This window comes from Tarenaya hassleriana, unplaced genomic scaffold (assembly GCF_000463585.1).
Source record: "Tarenaya hassleriana unplaced genomic scaffold, ASM46358v1 Cleome52, whole genome shotgun sequence".
NCBI classification, from domain to species: domain Eukaryota; kingdom Viridiplantae; phylum Streptophyta; class Magnoliopsida; order Brassicales; family Cleomaceae; genus Tarenaya; species Tarenaya hassleriana.
In genome coordinates, this window is record NW_010967884.1 from 248,180 (window position 1) to 265,068 (window position 16,889).

Sequence of the window (16,889 nt, forward strand, 5' to 3'; positions counted from 1 at the left end):
CTTCCTCTCCACACTCCCCTACACAAAACTGTAACAACGTCTGTCTATGCACTTTAATCGCTCCGCTACCATTTAACCATTGTAGCTTATACGGCTTAGGGTGTCGCATAGTGTGTTGGATTTCTCTACGGGTTTCTAGCATGCAAATTTCATGCAACGGAAGAAAAATAAACCTAAACAAAAACCAACATTCAAACCTCGAAAGATGATGTATCTGTAGGAATCGAAAATTTACCTCGAACCTGAAGAAGCTTGAAGTATAATCGATTTGGGACTAATTACCTAGGACTGCAACCACACATGCAGAAAGGATTTCGAACGTTTCGGAGCTGATCTGTTAGGATCTTTGTAGAGAATATGGTCATAAAGATTCGGGATTGAATCCTGGGAACTAAAATATAAGGAGAAACGTTTCTCAAGCTTTCTAGGACCTGTCTAAGAGTCCTAAAAGTGTATGTTAGATTTGGGGCGGTAATTCCCAAACTATTTATTAAATCTGAAACCCTTAAACCTATAGTGTTTTATTATTGTTTACAATAACTCAACAACCAATAACCCACTCGAGCACTTCTCTCTCCGAACCAGAATCGGAACCAACCATCATGTTCATCCAATCTCTATGTTTGACTCTGATACTACAATCGATCATACCTTTGCATAATCGTCTTAGTTTATGTTTATTACTTTATTCAATTCCATCTACCTAGATTGATACGACCACACATCCTAGAGACTAAGGGTGTTCTAGTTTTAGATTCGATCCCGAGATTTTGAGAACCCTAATTACTTTATAGATCCTATAGCAGATTAATTTCAAAATGTTCAAAATTATTTCTTCAAGTGTAGATACGTATAGAGGAACTGTGTTTTTCATCTCTAAATGATTCGATAGAGGCCCCAGATTGTTATATTTCAAACTTTTTCAAAAAATCGAGTTAAGTATTCGATTTCACCGAGAATACATATGTTAGTCGAACTTGTATGTTGGTTTCTTGTTATGGTTTTATATTTTTTCACTGTGTAAAATCTATAAACCAACCATATCACGTTTTTGATAAAACTGTATGCTACAAAAAATCTCTCACCAATATTTCCCCCCCCCCCCCTTAGTCTCTTACGCTTCTCTTCATGTATACACTTGCTCGGATCCGAATCTTCATCCTTGTAACTGTTTTGCCTTTTCCTCCTTATCTCCAAATCTGCCTAAATCGAACCGAAAAACCATGTGGGTGACAACTTTTTAAATCATGCAAATACGACCTGCACTCGCAAGAAAATCGAAGTAACACCAAATAATATCGCCGGTCGTCACGTGGAAAATACAAAATCGATAAATAATTCCACGTGTCAGTACGGCTCGAACCCATATACAAAAAAAAAAAAAAGAAGACGACGAAATCACTTTGGTAGCGAACAAGTAAAATAAAATTATATAAGAATTGACCGTCATGACTCATAACGTATATATATATATATATATATCATGGGGCCACTAAACGAAGGCAGGCACTTGTATCTAAGAGAGTATGAAGTCAATTAACCACACAAGACCCGTAATAAATGCGAATTTCTGTTTCCAAACCATTGTATTAAATGCAGCAGCTGCAATTCCCACCCACTTTCTCAAAAATTATTAAATACTAATAATTATTTTTAAAAAATAAAAATCTGTATTCACTCGATTCTCTCTCTCTCATCGCCTATTTCCACATGGACCCAGTCCCCTTCTCCACTTTCAGATGTCCTCCTCCGCCGTCTCCCCTCCGCCGCCGCCTTCTGTCTCTATTCCGAGCTACCTCACCGGAATCGGCCTCGGCTACTCCATCGCCATAGCCCTTGGTTTCCTCGTCCTTCTCTCCACCATCCTCCTTTCCTCCTACGTCTGCTGCCGCGCCTCCCGCCGACGCTCCTCCTCCTCCGCCACCGCATCCGCCGCCGTAGACGGCGGTATTATCCTCCCCCGGATCATTTTTGTTGCCGAGGACGACGACGACCTCGAGGCTAACGGCGAAAACATCGTCGTCGGTCTCGATCAGTCCGTCATCAACTCCTACCCGAAATTCCAGTTCTCGAAAGAATCCGACGGTGGTGGAGATGCCACGTGTTCGATCTGTCTGTGCGAGTACAGGGAAGCGGAGATGCTGAGGATGATGCCGGAGTGCAAACACAGCTTCCACTTGTGTTGCCTTGACGCGTGGCTTAAGCTCAACGGATCTTGTCCCGTCTGCCGGAACTCACCGCTTCCGACGCCGCAATCTACGCCGTTATCCACGCCGTTATCGGAGGTTGTGCCGTTGTCTCAGTACGCCGCCGACCGGAGAAGGGCTAGATGATATTGTTTCGCCGCCCCTTAGGGTTATAATTTTGTGTCTCATTTATTGTATTTTACCCTTTTAAGTGTATTTATTTAGTGCTGCTGATTCTGTAATTAAATCAAAAGAAAAGCAAAAAAAAATCCTCATATCAATTGAGTTACCTTGAAAATAAGATACGTATACTATATATAATATACATTAGATCAAAATTATTTTAGCAGCTCGAACTATGAATTCAGACACGTGATTTTATGTTCCACGACCTAGCTAGGATGCTGAAATGCGCTGCTATATAACAGAACAGTGTTTTTTAGTTTATGATGATGTTCTCCAAGAATGATGTATTATTATTAACTTTGGAACTTGGAAGCGTTGACTTGCTATGGTCTGAATGACCTCATCTTATTGACTGCCGAAAATCTATCTTTTTTTGTTTTGTGGGTGTGTTGGAGGTTTGACATTTAGGCCGCACTTTTTGTTGTGCTTGCGCATCTTAGCGCACGCCTACGGTGTTAAAGTAAATTTGATATAATATTTTAGAAATTAAGGGAAGTCGATTTAATATTATAATATTAAAGCGTGTCTAATTATATTATTTATTTTGTTTGGATTTTTTTATTTGTGTGTCTTTCTAGAATTATAAATTACTAGATATTAATTACTGATGTAGTCCACCGAATATAAATATATTAATTTTTTTTGAATTTATAATTTATTTTTTAAAATTAAAATAATAAATAATTTTGAAAATATTGAGATAACAATATGTTTATATTTTATATTTTCATGTGTTATCATATAAAATCAAGGTTTAGAATACAATATTGATACTACGATTTTTTAATTTATCAAATGATATTTTAAATCAGTATATTATTTTTTTTATAAACTAAGATTATATCATATTTGGTGTTATATATATATTTTATGGCAATAATAATAATAATTTAATAATCCTTATAAAATCAATTCACTCTTAATTTAAATAAATATGAGTTACAGTCTCATTTAGTTGAATCTTTTATTTAGTTCGACTTGTATCTTATTAAATTTACTCTTTATTATTTTCCTCGTTCCAATTTGATTTATTTGATTCTACATGGTCCATCTTAAGATCATCGATTATACAATGAATGAAGTAAATTAGTTTTTTATTAGTGAAAGATATATCATCGTCTCGTAAACCATCTATGATAGGAGTTGAAATTTTAAATAAAACGATATTTACTAAACTCAGATAGACTCATAGACACTATTAAGACTCATTTTTCACTCGGATTATATAATTAAAAACCCGATTCGATAAATCTCTAAAAAAATCTTTAAAACAAAAATCCAATAATACCTAGAAAATCATTATCCAACACAACTAACATTTCACATTACATTCTATTAAAACTTTAACAGATTTTAATATCTTCAATATATAGCAAAATATAAACATGTGTAAAATCTATATCAAATCTTAACAATATTTTTAATATCTTCCAATAGTTAGTGGGATTCAGTAACATGCTCATCAGAATCCCAACACAGATAAGAAGTATTTCAATAAATTTGAAACGATTAATCATCCAGTCTGATCTGTAGAACTTGCTTTCAAAAAACACGGAAAGCTCCACTAGCGCTTGGATTTTGGGCCCTTAATGGGCCTGAAGGCTTTAAAACAAGGAAAGAATCCACAGGCATTGATAATTATCAAGAAATAGATATTGGGTTTTGATTGCCTAATAAACGATAATTAACAGGCTTTGGAAACAATATATTAATAATTTTATCGAAATAAATTAAGTGTTAATTTCCTTTGTATTTCATTGTTTTATCGAAATGAGAGAATAAAATGAAGATATCTTTGTCTGTTTTTTAAAATAATAAGAACTTAGATCTAAATAGAAACAACTCTTTTGATTGCCTAATAAACAACTCTTTACCAACCCAACAGTTGGTGGTCCAGTGGTTGAGAGGTGACAAAGTCATCATCGAAGTCATGGGTTCGATTCCACTGGTGGGGAGGAATATAATTTCTGGATCAAAATGATCCATATACAAAGGTTGGTCCCGAGTCTAGGGTGAATGTAGTGAATGTAGTCGGGCCGAAGGTCCGGAAAACTATCCTGGTTATAAAAAAAAAAAAACTCTTTACCATCCCTTTACTATTTTTATTTCAACATATACTCTTCTCTAGTTGTGATCCTGTGATCTATATGATCCGAAATATAATCTGATAACATGTCGGTCCTATTGATCATAATGTTAAATTTATGGTGATCACACTAATTCATTATGTTCATCTATTATATACCTCACTAATCATTTGATAAAAACATTATAAATTACACGTTATGACTAAATAAGATTAGCATGTGATCATACTATATTTCTGATCACACATGAATCATAGGATTACAAGTGAAGAAGAGTATATGTCGAAATCAAAATAGCAAATAAAAGGTATTTTTTATAATATCCCCTTTTCTGTCTTAAATCATCGATAAAACCAGCTGTGTTGGGGGAATCATCCACCCTAGTGGTTAGTGACAACTCCCCTCTACCAAGAGGTTGTAGGTTCGAAATCCAGGTATGGAAACTCTCCTTGAGTCGGTCAGCTTTACGAGGCTGGTTTACCTGCTCTGCATAATTTGCCGGCTACTGCGCATGGCAGTGGATTTTCTCAGGTCCGCGATATTGTCCTAGATGCCGTTTTCGTCCGGTCCATGGGTTGAGAGGCGTTGCGGTGTCTAGTATCCGATCTGAAGGGTTGTAGGATAGGGATTTCCAATCGTAACAAAAAAAACAGTTGTGTTGATTCTAAATTTTCCGTTTTGAGGAAACGGAAATATTCCAAATATCTTGACTTTTTAAAAAAAATGAGAATGAAATTACAAGTGATGAACACTAGTTCAAATGGGGGAAAATATCGCATGTTGTCATTTTTCTTGCACTTTGATTTGATCCCATTGACTTATTATACCTAATACACTTTTTTTTACCTTATATAAAAACTTACCAAAAATATCCATATTTTTTTTACCATCAATATAAGCATCTTCATCTACATATCAAAATTCAATTTACCGGTAGTTAATATCGGACATCGATGACAAATGACTATGGCAGGGTAGTTGCCTTTTACTTGGATTTCATACATTTAACACACACTGCTAAAGGCGTCAAAAGCTTAGGATGACAGGAAAACATCATCATCATTCACACCCGATTTTTATAATTTCAGCAAAATATAAAACAATAAATATTTTTATTTTCGTGACGCGATCTTCATACGCGTGGGTGGGAGTGTTTCATTTTGGTGACACGTGGGATTATGCTTATGCTTTGCATGGACGGCCGTGGAATTCGGTCCTCCCAAATAAAACTGAAATCGGCCTCTAAACCAATTCCAAAAAAGTAAATAAATCTAACCGTAATACAAGGAGAGGAGGTTCGATTGGGGGAAGGGAAGACGAGCACTTCAACTCCAGATCAAATCCGATTCAAACCCAGATTTTACAAAGAATCTGGGTTTGGATAGATTCAGGGAGATCGGGGAAGCGGAAAACGGACCCAGATTTTAAAACCTTTCTCGTTTTCGCTGTCGGTCGGATCTCCTTCTCTCTGGCTCAACAATGGCGGAGGTGACGAACAAGAAGAAGTACATTACGAGCGAGGAACTGAAGAAACACAACCAACCGGGAGATCTGTGGATCTCGATTCAGGGCAAGGTCTACGACGTCACGGATTGGGTTAGATCTCATCCCGGAGGAGACGCTCCGATCCGGAATCTCGCCGGACAAGACGTCACCGACGCGTTCATCGCCTACCATCCCGGCACGGCGTGGGCCCACCTCGACAAGCTCTTCACCGGTTATCACCTCCGTGACTTCCATGTCTCCGACATCTCACGGGACTACCGCCGCATGGCCGCCGAGTTCTCGAAACTCGGCCTCTTCGAGGACAAAGGTCACGTGACCCTCTACACACTCACCTGCGTCGCCGTCATGTTCCTCGCAGTCATCTATGGCGTTTTGGCCTGTACCAGCGTGTGGGCCCACCTTGTCTCCGCCATCCTCCTAGGGTTCCTCTGGATCCAGAGCGCCTACGTGGGTCACGACTCCGGCCATTACAACGTCATGAGGAGTCGTGGTTACAACAAACTGGCTCAGCTTCTCTCCGGCAACTGTCTCACCGGAATCTCCATTGCTTGGTGGAAATGGACCCACAATGCCCACCACATCGCCTGCAACAGCCTTGACCACGACCCTGATCTCCAACACATCCCTGTTTTCGCTGTCTCGACCAAGTTCTTCGCCTCCATGACGTCGAGGTTCTACGGTCGGAAACTCAGCTTCGATCCTTTGGCCCGGTTCCTGATCAGCTATCAACACTGGACGTTTTACCCCGTGATGTGCGTGGCTAGGGTCAATCTCTTTGTCCAGACGTTCTTGCTTTTGTTCTCGAAGCGTCACGTCCCCGACCGGGCAATGAACATCGCCGGCATTTTGGTGTTCTGGGCATGGTTTCCTCTCCTCGTATCGTGTCTCCCCAACTGGCCCGAGAGATTCATGTTTGTGCTGACGAGCTTCGCCGTCACGGCTCTGCAGCACGTGCAGTTCTGTCTGAACCACTTCGCCGCCGACGTCTACACCGGTCCACCTAACGGGAACGACTGGTTCGAGAAGCAGACGGGTGGGACATTGGACATAGCGTGTCGGTCGTGGATGGACTGGTTCTTCGGGGGTTTACAGTTTCAGCTCGAGCACCATCTCTTCCCGCGTTTGCCGAGATGCCATCTCCGGCGGGTTTCTCCGGTGGTCCGGGAGCTATGCAAGAAGCACAACCTTCCGTACAGGAGCCTGTCGTGGTGGGAAGCTAACGTCTGGACCATTAGGACGCTGAGGACGGCAGCGATTCAGGCCAGGGACGCGGCCAACCCCGTCGGCAAGAACTTGGTCTGGGAAGCCGTGAACACACATGGCTGAGATCGAGATCGGGATATTTGTTACCTAAAAAGTTTTTTTTTGTGCTTTTATTGTTTTATATATTTTTTTTGTCCTTTTGTTAAGGGGAAAAAATGGAAGATCCGTTAGAATTTGAAGTTGAAATTATTTTATCACATACTGTTTGCATAATTATATAGGGTTATATCATATGTAATCTTCCCAGCTCTGTTTGTTTGGATATCAGAAATAATATTTTTGTATAAACAAATTTATATCGACGAAGCTATGCTGTCAAATAAAGGTGCATTCTTTTTTCATGCGGAGATATGAGTACGATGGATAAAATTTGAAAAACTATAAAGTTCCACAAAGAACGCGTATATTTTTATGGGAAGTGGCATATGTTAAGTTCATGTGCAACGATGGAAGGACGCGACGACAACTGACTTCGGTTGACATGTCTTGCATGCGGGATTGTCCCCATGATGCAAGAGATGTTTGGAACATGTTTGATGCTAGCGGCATCTGGAGGACTTTTTGTTCTTCTCAGATTTTTGCTAAGTTGGTCATTTCTTTATCTGAAATCATCTTCTATACAATTTGATGGGTGTTCGTGGGATGTTATATTCTCATTGATCTTATGGTATTTGTTAGGAGTGGACGTTTCGGTTTGGTTCCGAGAAACCGAACTGAAAAATACAGTATTTTCTCCGGTTCGACTTGTCCAAAATTCTTGAACGATATTAATTTTTTAAAGATCGAATTTTTTGAAACCGAACCATACCAAATCGAAATTTAAAAACCTGAAAAACCGATTTTTTTTTAAAGAAGATCCATCTTTATTAAAAAAACCAAAACCAAACCGAATCAGAATTGAAACTAAATATAATATAATAACTGATAGGTACATATTTTTGTAAAGCGGAAAGACCAAAACTGAACCGAATATAATATAATAATCGATAGATACCTATTTTTGTAAAATCGATAGAAGCGAACCGAACCATTCCTGGTCCGAACTCGAACCAAGTATCGAAACGTCCACCCCTAATATTTGCCGAAGAATCGTAGTACTTTTATGTTCGGGAATTATCTTTGGCTCGGAACGAAGTCTATAACGTCCACATGGTCTAGGACTATCCAAAAACTGATATCTGTATTTACTGCTACTAAATCAACAATTAGTGGTATTCAAAAACCCAAATTAAGACTCATTCTTACATTCTTTTTACTAAATATAGAAATAATTCTATACTTTTCTGTTGGGATGAGAGAAACATTGGCCGAAAATTGGAGATTCAAATGGATTTGCAGGCTACTATTTCTTTGATGGAGAATCTACACAACTTTTCTTTTGAACTTCGAAATTTGGTTTGGTTTGCAAATAAAGATAAGTTTGCAATTTTTTTTATAAAAAAAATATATATAGAGAGACGCAAATATAATTGGTGATTATGTGCCTTAGGGTTTGATAAATCTAATGGCTAAATCAATGGAAAATCTTGTTCGGACGAGTTTGACTTTTGGGTCAAATCCGTACGAGGAAGAAAAAGCCTCTGTGATTACACAAATTTTGAAATTATTAATTTTAATGCGAGAAAGACAGAGAGATGGTAGCGAATGGGCCACGTCAGACAATGGGCTTTTGCTACTAAGCTTAAGCCCAAGTACTCATGGGCCATAACCAACCCGAATAGAACAAACGGGTTACAGTTGGATATTAAAGTTTTTTAATATATTTTTGTCCAAATCCAACCAAAATCACACACATATAACCGAACAAATAGAATGAATAAATTTTTAAATAAAAAATAAAAAAAATGAACGCACCAATATCTGCTACTAAATTTATAATACAATTTCGCATAACAATAATATTAGTTTAAGGCGGCAAGCGACAATATCATTTTTGTGAGATTTGGGGTGATTTTCCCGAATCTGGCAAGTCTTAATCGAAGACGACAATTCCAATGATCATTATCCATTAGGGTAAGAAATTTATCCGCAGAATTTCCCCCTGGCCTCTCCTCGCGTCCCACAATTTTCTCGCTATCCAAGCATATTCCTCTGCAAATTCTCTCCATATCGTTTTCTTTTTCTCTCGGGAAAATGCTTCTAGAAATGTTTGTTCCTGCCTTAGTTTTGCTCTAATTCATCTTCATTTTTGTCCCCTTTCGCACTCTCCATGGCTATTTTCGTTCGTTCTCCGGAAATATCCACCGTCTTCGAGAGGATCTTCGCCGACCCAAATTCGAATGCGAAACCTAATCCAAAATCTAGATCTCTGAGGAGGGTTGCGGTTTCTGCGGCTGATACGAGAGACTGGGCTGGTTCCAAGGGTAGTACAGGTGTGGAGGATCAGAAGACGAGATTGTACGGACAATTCTCGGCTCCAGTGAAGGAGAGTTACAAGAGGAGCAGCGAGGAAGAAGAGAAGCAGAACTACTATGTCAATTTGGGTCATGCTATTCGCACTCTCAGAGAGGAGTTCCCCGATCTATTCTACAGAGAGCTCAGTTTTGATATCTACAGGTTCAATCTACCGTCTCTTCTCTTTCATTTTTTTTTCCTCCGGCTTTGTCTTGGTCCCTGACAGAATGAGTCCTCTTATCTATTGTAACAAAGGATCGCTTGTTGATCGAGGATGTTTAGGGGAAGTAAGAAATGGTCGTGTTATCTGTTCACCATAAGTCAATCGGATCATTGATATTGATATGTCTATCATCTACATCAAGTTCTGTATGCAGTTTTCCCGTGTTAGAACTTAGAAGTTTGTCGTAGTCTATGCTCAAAGTCATATGTAAATTGCCATATGAAGATGTGATCTAACTGTTCATTGATTAAGGGACAAAACAAAGGACTAAACTTTGAACCTGCCCTGTCTTAGATCTCTTTGTTTTTTCTTGGTAGGGATGACATTGTGTTCAGAGACCCTATGAACACATTCATGGGCGTCGAAAACTACAAGTCGATATTGTGGGCATTACGTTTTCACGGAAGGATCTTCTTCCGTGCCCTCTGGGTTGAAGTCATCAGCGTCTGGCAGCCTGCAGAAACCACACTAATGATACGGTGGACTGTCCATGGAATCCATCGTGTTCCATGGGAGAGCCATGGAAGGTTCGATGGCACTTCAGAGTATAAGTTCGACAAGGACGGGAAGATCTACAAACACAAAGTTGACAATATCGCCCTCAACACACCCCGAAAGTTCCACATGCTGACAGTCCAGGAGCTCATCGAAGCCATTACCTGCCCTTCAACTCCAAAGCCGACATACTTCGAGGTATCTTTGGAAACAACATCCTAGTACCGCCAGACAGAAGCTATCTATCTGATGGAACTGATGTCTGAAGTTCTGAGTTTCTCGGGTATTTGTGACTCGTAAGCCTTGTGGAGGAGTTACCCGAGAAGTTAAATGATGTGTATGTATAGATCGAGTATAATGCAGTAGCAGAACTGAAGTTGTATAAGTGTAGTATAGAAATAGAAAAAGTGCCCTTTTTTTGGTATAGTTTTTCAGTCTTTAAGAAACTACAATTTCCAGTGCGTTCATTCACAGTTTGCTATCACTTTGATTCGCAATCACGAAACAACGTTGACTGGTGCGACGGAAGGGTATTTCCGTTATTTTGTTTAAACTGCTCCCAAGGTCGTTTTCCTTTACTCCCCTTTCTACTTCATGCACCTCCCCCTCCCTCTCTCTTGTTGGAATAAGTGGGGAATATAAAAACAACAAGACAAAGCACTTTCAAAAAAACGTTATTTCGTCCCAAATGAGCAAATGACTTATCGGAATACGTCTTATTTAAGATACAACGAAAAGAAATGTAATCTACAATTGCTCTTTCTAGATCACAAGGCAAGAAAAATGTAAGAAAGAAGATGGACAATGAACTTTTGTATATGTTTTTACAAGAATGCATATAAAAAGGTTAAAAAATCTCTCAAAATCAAGTTAGATCTGCTTTATATTCGTGTTAAGGGGCCAAGAGGTGTTTATAAACACACAATACGTCGAAAGGTCTCGAGAAAACGAAAATTTTATTCGACTTGTCGCGATAGCTCGATCGCGACTTTTGTGTTTTTTTTTTGTCTTTTCAAGCGAGATCATGATTGATCTATTGTCTTTCGACGATGGCTCGATTGTGGCTTCTGAGCATTTTGGTCGAAGAGCATGATCGACCTGTCGATCATGCCCTCTGAGCATTTTGGAACATTTTATCTAATCTAGATCCTTGTGAATGATAGTCTAACCGATCTATTATGATTCCCCTCTCTAAAAAATAATCCGTCCTAGATATAGGATATCTACCGCTACACGAAATTCGACAAGAATCTTTATGACCTATATAGCATGTTTCTCGAATTTATTTACCTTTTCCCTAGGTCTTATCAGTCGACATTATGTATCTCATATTTTGTAACATCCCGTGAAGAAGAAATAAAAGTGGGAAAAATATGTTTCCATGTTTCCTCAACCACCCTACTCACATGCCCCCACCTTCATCAATATCTCCTCCTTAATAATCATACGACTTCTCCTCCTCCCACTTCTACTTCTTCTCATTCCTTACACTCTCTCATTCTGAAACAATTGCAGCAGTCTCTCTCTCCCATAAGACCAGTAGCTCTATACTCAGAGAAAACATAGATCTAAGAAAGGTATGTTCATGTTTCTATATCCCTTCTTCTTCCAATGTTGTTCAATCTTCCATGTATTACAAAGTTTTTCCCTCTATCTCTCTAAATCTATTTAAATTACAGTTATTCAGTTAAGATCGAATTAGGCAAGAGAATCATCCATCGATTGACCCAAAAACACCAGAGAAGTCGAGACATTCTTAAGTGAGTGAATCGAGTTCAATTCAAAAATTCAATTTTTATTGATTCTTGGTGATTTCAACATGTTTGTATTAAATTGATGTTTGATTTATATTATTGAATGATATTTTTATTGTGAATTTTAGGTTTTAATCCGTTAAATTTTGATTTGTTTAAGTATTTGTATGAAATCACGATGTACGTATCGGACCGGACCAATTTTGGTCCGGACCGAACTAAATTATGAAAAACATGAAAATAATAATAATAATTTTGAAACAACAACAACAATAATAATAATAATTATAACGATAAGAATAACAATGGTAATAATAATAATAATAATAATAATAATAATAATAATAATAATAATTTCGAATTAATAATAATAATAATGATAACGATAACATATGAATATTAATATTAATAATAATAATATCGAAATAATAATAGTATTCATAATAATGATAATAATGAATAATAATAATGGTAATAACAATAATAATAATAATAATAATAATAAAATAATAATAATAATAACGATAAGACTAATAATGATACTAATAACAATAAGAATAATAGTAATAATAATAACAGTAATAAAATAAAATAAAAATTTCCGGTCCGATGGACTAGTTTAAATAATATTTCGGAAAAAAAAAACGAACTAAATAGAAATGAAACCGAACGCGGTCCGGATCAGAACAATCAAGGTAAGTGTGAAATCACGAGATTATCCGAACTGGTCATCTGGGCAGAGCGGAACCCATTTTGAACGAACTTAAAGTTAAAGCAAATAAAATAAAAAGAACAAAATATTTCTATGGGTGTCTATAAATATAAATACCTAGTGAGTATATGTGTATAAAAGATGGATAACCCATAAAAGGAGAGAAAAAAATGAAACAGAATTATATATCATAAAACGGATAAAAGAATCCTATGTCTGTTTCGATTTCGGTTACTATTATAAAATGTACATTTTTTTAATAATATTTCTATGTTTTTGGAGGTTCTCGGATGTTGAGTTTAAAAAAAAATGACCATTTTATACTTTTGATGGTTCGGTTCGAGAACGATAACTAATTTTTTGGTTCGATTTGCTTCGATTTTGAGACACCCAATCGTAACTGTTGGACCCATTTGGTGGAAAAGAGAACCTTCCACATGGGAAGGAGGTTTTGGTTTAATACCAAAAAAACGCTACATTTTGGAAGATTAGGGTTTTTACCCTAAGGCTCGTGACTTCGTCACTTTCGGCAGAGAAGAAAAAGGGGCAAAAATGAGAGGGAGAGAGGAGATCGCGGTGAGCACATGGCGGAGGACGTTTCGGCGGTCCGTCAAGAAAGCTCGGTGGTAGATCGGTAAGATCCCGGTACAGGTTGGCATCCCTTGGCTGTTTCCCCTTCTCTTTTGTTCTCGGTTCTTCTCGGTGAGGCTCCGGATTGTGGAGATCCGCCGAGCTTCTGTTCTCCGGTGTTGTTCTTCCGTCGATAGTGGATTCGCCGGCACCGTCCGGCCGAGATGTAGGCCCGAGCTTGCTCGGTAACCGAACTCGTTAAAATCGCTGTCTCTTCTTTCGGTTCTTGCACGAACGAGTGACGGAGAGATCAGAGAGGGTTCGATACCACCTTCACAAAGTGGTATCAAAGCCTGGTTCATCGATCCAGGGAGGTAAGGTCGCCGGAAAAGGCGAGGTAAGATATTGCGGTTCGAATCTCTTGTGTTTGAGCGTTTTGATCTGTCTGGTGGAGTGTTTCAGATGATACCGAAACCAGATCGACGACGATAGGTGGCAGATCTAACAGCTCAGGGTTGCCGGTGGAGAGATCCATCGTGGTGATGCATCTGAGAACGAAACTCGGTGGAAGATGATTCGAACCCGGTGAGTCAGGTAAGTTTCTGACTCGATTTCCATTATTCTTCCGCGTTTTCTCCGGTTTTGAGACCGAGTTTCAAAGAAACTCGGTGAACTCGGCGGAGAAAAGTCCGATTCCGGCGAAACTCGGCCCCTAACTCCTTCGAGTTAGGGTTTGAGTGAAGGAATCGGGTGAGTCAACCACCGAGTCAACTCGAGTGACTCGGCGGCTAGGGTTTCCGAAATTAGGGTTTCGAATTAAATCCGGTTCAGACCGGTTTAATCGAACTAATTCTCGGTTTAACCCGGTTTTGGGTCAATCGAACCTGGTTCCCCTGGTTCGATCCGATCCAAGTCCGGTTATCGGCGGTCAGTCCGGCTCAGACCCGGTTCCGTCGGTTCAGACCGGATTCTGGCCGGTTCAGTCCGGCTCAGTCCCGGTCCCGGCCGGTTCAGACCGGTTCACCCCGGTTCGGTCAGTCCGTTGACCAATTTGGTCAACAGTTGACCGGTTTAGGTCAAACCGGACCGGTTCAGGTCTGGGTTGGGGTCAATTGGACCGGTTTAGACCGGTTCAGGTCAATCTAGGTCTGGTTTAGGACAATTGAGTCCGATTTAGGTCAATTCAGGTCCGGTTTAGGTCAATTGAGTTCGGTTTAGGGCAATTCATACTAGTTTAGGCTGGTTTAGGTCTTGGTTAAGGTCTGATTTGTCTGGGAAGGGCTAGAATTGTTCGGTTTAGACTGGTTTAAGTCTGGTTTAAGTCTAAGGTTAGGGTCTGTTCGTCCAGTTAGGCTAGAATTAGACCGAATAGGTCAATTGGGTCCGGTATTAGGTAAGATTAGATTCATTTTAGGCTAATAGAGGTCTGTTTAGGATCTGATTTATCTGGTTAGCGCTGGTATTGGTCGGGTTAGGATCTGATTTTGGGTTTTAGGACTAGATTGGGTCAGTTTAGGGTCTGGAGTGTGTAATTAGGACTAGAACTAACTGGTTTAGGGTTAGGTTGGTCCATATAGGTCTGATGGTGTCTGGTTTAGGGCATAGTGGACTGGTTTAGGGTAGATTAGGGTCTGTAGTGATCGGTTTACCTTGTTAGGCTGGTCTAGTATCAAATTTAGCTTGGTTTAGTGAAATATACTAAGGATAGACCTGTTTAGATCTCGGTTTAGCTAATGTGAGTCATAGATTCCTGTTTTTCTGTTCAGTATAGGTCTGATTAGGCTGGATTTGATGACGTTTAGCTGGGTAAGAGGTCTGGGTAGACTAAAATAGACTGGTATACGTCTGAGATTGACTGGTTTTTAGGTCGGTATAGATCTGTAAGGGTTGTTTTGGGTCTCGATTAGGTCTGGTTTAGCCAAATTTGAGTTAGTCTAGCTCAGTCTAGGTCTGATCAGTAGGTAATTAGGTCAAAATAGACTTGGTTAGGTCTGATCAGATTAGAATCTGATTATAGATTTAGGTATTATCTAGTTTAGGACTAGATAGGACTCCTAAGTACCAGTTTTGAGTCATAGAGTCCGGTATATTGACCGGTTAGGTCTGATTAGTTGGGATTTGACTAAAACGGGTTGGTTTAGGGGTTAGTTAAGTCTAGAATCACTAGGTATAGGTCTGTAGGGGTCGATTTAGATCAGGGCAGGTCTATAGGGGTTGGTTCTAGGCATTGTTAAGGTCTGATCAGAAGTAAATTAGGTCTCATTAGGCTTAGTTTAGGTCTGATTGGGTGCTAAAAGTCTAATCAGGGGAGTCAATAAGGTTGGTTTAGGTTTGATGATTAGGACTTTTAGGTGATTGACTAGGACTTAGGTTAACTAATCAGGGGTTGGTTAGGTCAATTAGGATTGGCTTAGGTCTGATTAGGGTTTTCTGGTCTAGTTTGGGCTTTTGGTTGTCTAACTAGGGCTGTTTGGATCTAGATAGCACTTGGGTAGGTCTGATTAGGACTTTGTGAGGGACCGGGTAGACTCGGGATCGTAGGACTGGTTAGGACTTTGTTGGGGGCCATGTAGACTCAGTGTTATAGGTCTGATTAGACGTAATCAGGTCCGGTTAGCCTTAAGTTAGGTCTGGTTAGACGTAATCAGGTCTTAAGGTAGGCTGTGTTTCGAGTCTAATAGGTCGGTTAGGCAAAATTATGCCTAGGGTAAGTCCAATCAGGTTTGTGCGAGAGTCTAAGAGGTCGGTTAGGTAGAAATATACCTTGTGTTAAGTCCAATCAGGTCTGGTTTAGAGTGTGTTAGATCCGTCTAGGTAATATGTACCTAGGGAGATGTCCGGTTAGACTTGGTTTAAAGTCCGTTAGATCGGGTTTAGGTTGAGTGCCTAGGTTAAGTCCGGTCAGGTCGTGTTCTCTAGGTCTTGTAGGTCTGATTAGGTAGAGATGTACCTAGGTTTAGGACCGATAGACTAGGGTTAAAGCATGTTTAAGCACGGCCAGGTAGAAATATGCCTAGGGTTAAGTCCTCTAGGGTTCGGTCTCATCCCTCGTGTCATGTTACATCACTTCTAGGGTCGGGGAAGTCACTTCCGGGTTGGGTCGATTCTAGACTCAGGTTTTATCATCTTAGGATGATGGAGTTAGACATTCCAGCTCGGTATACCCCGAAAGGGGGTATTGTGGAAGGACTAGGGGTCTCGGGCAAACCCGAGAAATCGGGTTGCAGGAGAAGGCCAAGGACCAGGTGGAGTGAGTTGTTCCGCGGGTAGGTAGGGACACTACAAGAAGCTGTTGTAGGTCCCAGATGACGAGGTAGGGAGAGTCCGAGGTAGAAGGACGTTTTGTCCTCGGAGGAGTAACCGAAGATGCTTCGGTTCTCGGTGGTAGGTCAGGAGGTGAGATCTCCACATTTAGGTGGAGCTTCCTCGGGTAGGATGCTCAGGAGATGGTATGAGCTGGGAGGTGTCGGGATTTCACCGGGAAGAGTCGGTGTAGGTTGGCGCTAGGACACT

General features: G+C 39.8%; 3 protein-coding genes and 1 long non-coding RNA gene across 5 annotated transcripts; all 4 read left to right on the top strand.

Annotated features, from left to right (window-relative positions):
- Positions 1-1,642: 1,642 nt before the first annotated feature.
- On the top strand, positions 1,643-2,487 carry LOC104827607 (RING-H2 finger protein ATL67-like). Its single transcript, XM_010560802.2, has one exon. It carries the CDS (start codon positions 1,740-1,742, stop codon positions 2,331-2,333), a length of 594 nt encoding a protein of 197 aa, XP_010559104.1. The 5' UTR covers positions 1,643-1,739; the 3' UTR covers positions 2,334-2,487.
- A 3,185-nt stretch (positions 2,488-5,672) lies between these two features.
- Positions 5,673-7,524, top strand: LOC104827608 (delta(8)-fatty-acid desaturase 2). The gene has a single exon (XM_010560803.2). It carries the CDS (start codon positions 5,939-5,941, stop codon positions 7,289-7,291), a length of 1,353 nt encoding a protein of 450 aa, XP_010559105.1. The 5' UTR covers positions 5,673-5,938; the 3' UTR covers positions 7,292-7,524.
- Positions 7,525-9,190: 1,666 nt separating this feature from the next.
- On the top strand, positions 9,191-10,811 carry LOC104827610. Its single transcript, XM_010560804.2, has 2 exons — positions 9,191-9,784; positions 10,163-10,811. The coding sequence occupies exons 1-2, from the start codon at positions 9,438-9,440 to the stop codon at positions 10,560-10,562; spliced, it is 747 nt and encodes a 248-aa protein (XP_010559106.1). The 5' UTR covers positions 9,191-9,437; the 3' UTR covers positions 10,563-10,811.
- A 1,022-nt stretch (positions 10,812-11,833) lies between these two features.
- On the top strand, positions 11,834-13,640 carry LOC104827611. 2 transcript variants are annotated; one of them, XR_773922.1, is made up of 3 exons: positions 11,834-11,917; positions 12,020-12,100; positions 13,193-13,640. It is a non-coding gene; the product is annotated as an uncharacterized LOC104827611 (long non-coding RNA). The 2 variants fall into 2 exon arrangements; XR_773921.1 differs by having other exon boundaries at positions 11,837-12,100.
- The last annotated feature ends 3,249 nt before the right edge of the window (positions 13,641-16,889 follow it).